Raw genomic sequence first — 2,333 nt, 5'->3', positions numbered from 1 at the left:
TATATATATTATATATATATATATATATATATATATATATGTGTGTGTGTGTGTGTGTGTGTGTGTGTAATAAATTTTCTATAAAATAATATCATGAAAAAAAATTATTTAAACAACATATAACATTCTAAGATAATATACATTATCTTAGAATGGTATTAGAATTGAGTAATAATTTAGCTTTCAAAATGAAATTGGATTTTACAATTGCCAAAGCGATTAGCTTAAAAGCACAAAGATTTGTCTAAAATTAACAAAGTTTCTATTTTTACATGTGCAATTGTTTGTTATTTAATTATTCGACACACGGTATACTACCGACTGAGCAAATACTGACCTTTTCTCCCTGCTTGAGCTGATTCTCCATGGCGGTGATATCCGAGCGCAAGCGCAAGACCTGCGACTCGACCCGGGCGTTCTCTCTCTGGAGCTCGGTGATTTCAGCCTCCAGTGTGTAGAGATCCTCGCTCTGGACACCGGCGGTCCCGCTACCGCTCGAGTTACCCTGACCCGTGCCTACCGCACCCCCGTGAGCCGGACCACCGGCTTCCAACCCTAGAGACAGGACAGACACGGTCCAGTTTGATCGAATATCCGTTTTACGGTCGAAAGAGAGATTATATCATATATTTCCCGATTTCCAGAGAATCGGTTTCCCCGCAATCAAGCGTGCACGGCGCGATTCGTACGCCCTTTCGTCTAAATGCGAAATGCGGCCCTAATATGTGATACGTAACAAATGGAAAAACTACTGGAAACTGAATGGTCACAACTTGAATTCCCGACGGAAGTTCGTACGAATTTAAATACAAGCGTTTTGGCGGGTCTTACTTTTTTTCTTTTCTTTTCTTTTTTCATTCACGATCGGAAAGCGTTAGATCGAAAAATTCGAACAAGGATTTATGGGATTTTATGCGGTACAAGTGGAAATATAGCGAGCATTTAAAATTTACGTTAAGGATTGGTTCAGGCAGCGACTCAGGCGAAGCGGTTTAGTGAAATGTCGCAATTATGCATCAGAATAAAATAATTTTTTCGATGATTCTACTGTAATATATTATTTTTTCTCTAACTTCGCTCATCCCGAGTCACTGCATTATAGTTTATCTCGAGATAATGGGACGATACGGTTTCTTCTGCGTATGGTTCGTGCCAAAGTGATAAACGCATCTCGGCAGAAAAGCGAGAGACACTTTGAGGCTCATTCGATCAAGCGTGTGCTCCGATTCGGTAAGAGACGCACGAACCTGACAGGAGTGCCGTGGAAATGGTATGATCGGGACAATATCGGGGTGTTTTGAGGGTAATTAGCGTGAGGTGCCATCATACCAGATAGAAGAAAAAAAAACGGAAGACACCGAGTGCTGGCGTCGGTAAAATGGCGCGGCGCGACATTTTGTCACACGTGAATGAGCAAAAAGAAGCTTACAGTTGCTTACTGTGCCAAATGTATGATTCACAGATATTGCCAACACTCGGACGTCGTCACGTAAAAGTAAAAATACTGGTGTGTGGAAATTCTGTAATGTAACATCGAAAACACATAGGAAACAAGTGGCGAATACGTCAGTCCCTTACCTTCAAAAGTAACCGTGCTCCAAGCTCAACATGAAAGGAGCTGATCCCAGAATAAATCAGAATATATTATTTTCCATCATTAAGACATACGGTTGTTTGTTTTTTTTTCGATTTTACATTTCTGTCTTGTACATAACGAAGGAAGAGGTTCCTGCGCGGGACCGAATCGAAAGGGAGGAAAAAAAAGAGATGTAAATTAACGCCATCATATTCAATTCTGTTGCTTCTGTTTCTTCTTTTTTTCTCTTTTATAAGCTACTTGTGGCATCCTTTCACCGTTTCGTATCTAATCAGTTGCGATATTTGTTCGCAAACCTGGAACATTTATTATTGAGAAAAAGAAAGGGGTCGAAACGGAAAAAGAAATATTTAAAAAGGAGAAATAAAAAAAAAACGAATTCTTTGATGATTAAGAGAAAAACGGAAGGATAGGGAAGGAGATTATTCTTATTGGTATGACAGCACATCATTGCGTGAAGAGCAGAGTATGGCATAGCATGGAATTAAGTACAAGGTCTGATATGCACAAGTTTACAAAGGAAGATACAATAATTCCGTATGTTTTAGCATCGCGCTCGTCTAGGCGTCGATCAATTTATAAATATTTTTTCATAGATAATATAAATTCTGAAGTAAAAGAAATAAATGATGATAAATCCCGAACGAGCGCGATACGCAAGCATAGAAAAGAACAGAGAGCGAACTTAAACCGTCTTATCTACTTCGTAGCATTTCCTCTCTCTCTCTCTCTCTCT

At 39.3% G+C, this 2,333-nt stretch overlaps 1 protein-coding gene across 1 annotated transcript in view; it reads right to left on the bottom strand.

Annotated features, from left to right (window-relative positions):
* LOC105620586 (mucin-12) overlaps positions 1–2,333 on the bottom strand; it is a 53,324-nt gene that overhangs the window by 1,590 nt on the left and 49,401 nt on the right. The window contains exon 13 of the mRNA XM_012202075.1: positions 338–555. Coding sequence (XP_012057465.1) covers positions 338–555 — 218 coding nt within the window. The remainder of the gene's footprint in view (positions 1–337; positions 556–2,333) is intronic.

The sequence above is a fragment of the Atta cephalotes genome (genome assembly GCF_000143395.1).
Source record: "Atta cephalotes unplaced genomic scaffold scaffold00027, whole genome shotgun sequence".
NCBI lineage: Eukaryota > Metazoa > Arthropoda > Insecta > Hymenoptera > Formicidae > Atta > Atta cephalotes.
The sequence above is the reverse complement of the archived record's forward strand: the minus strand, read 5'-3'. Positions and strand labels throughout refer to the sequence as shown.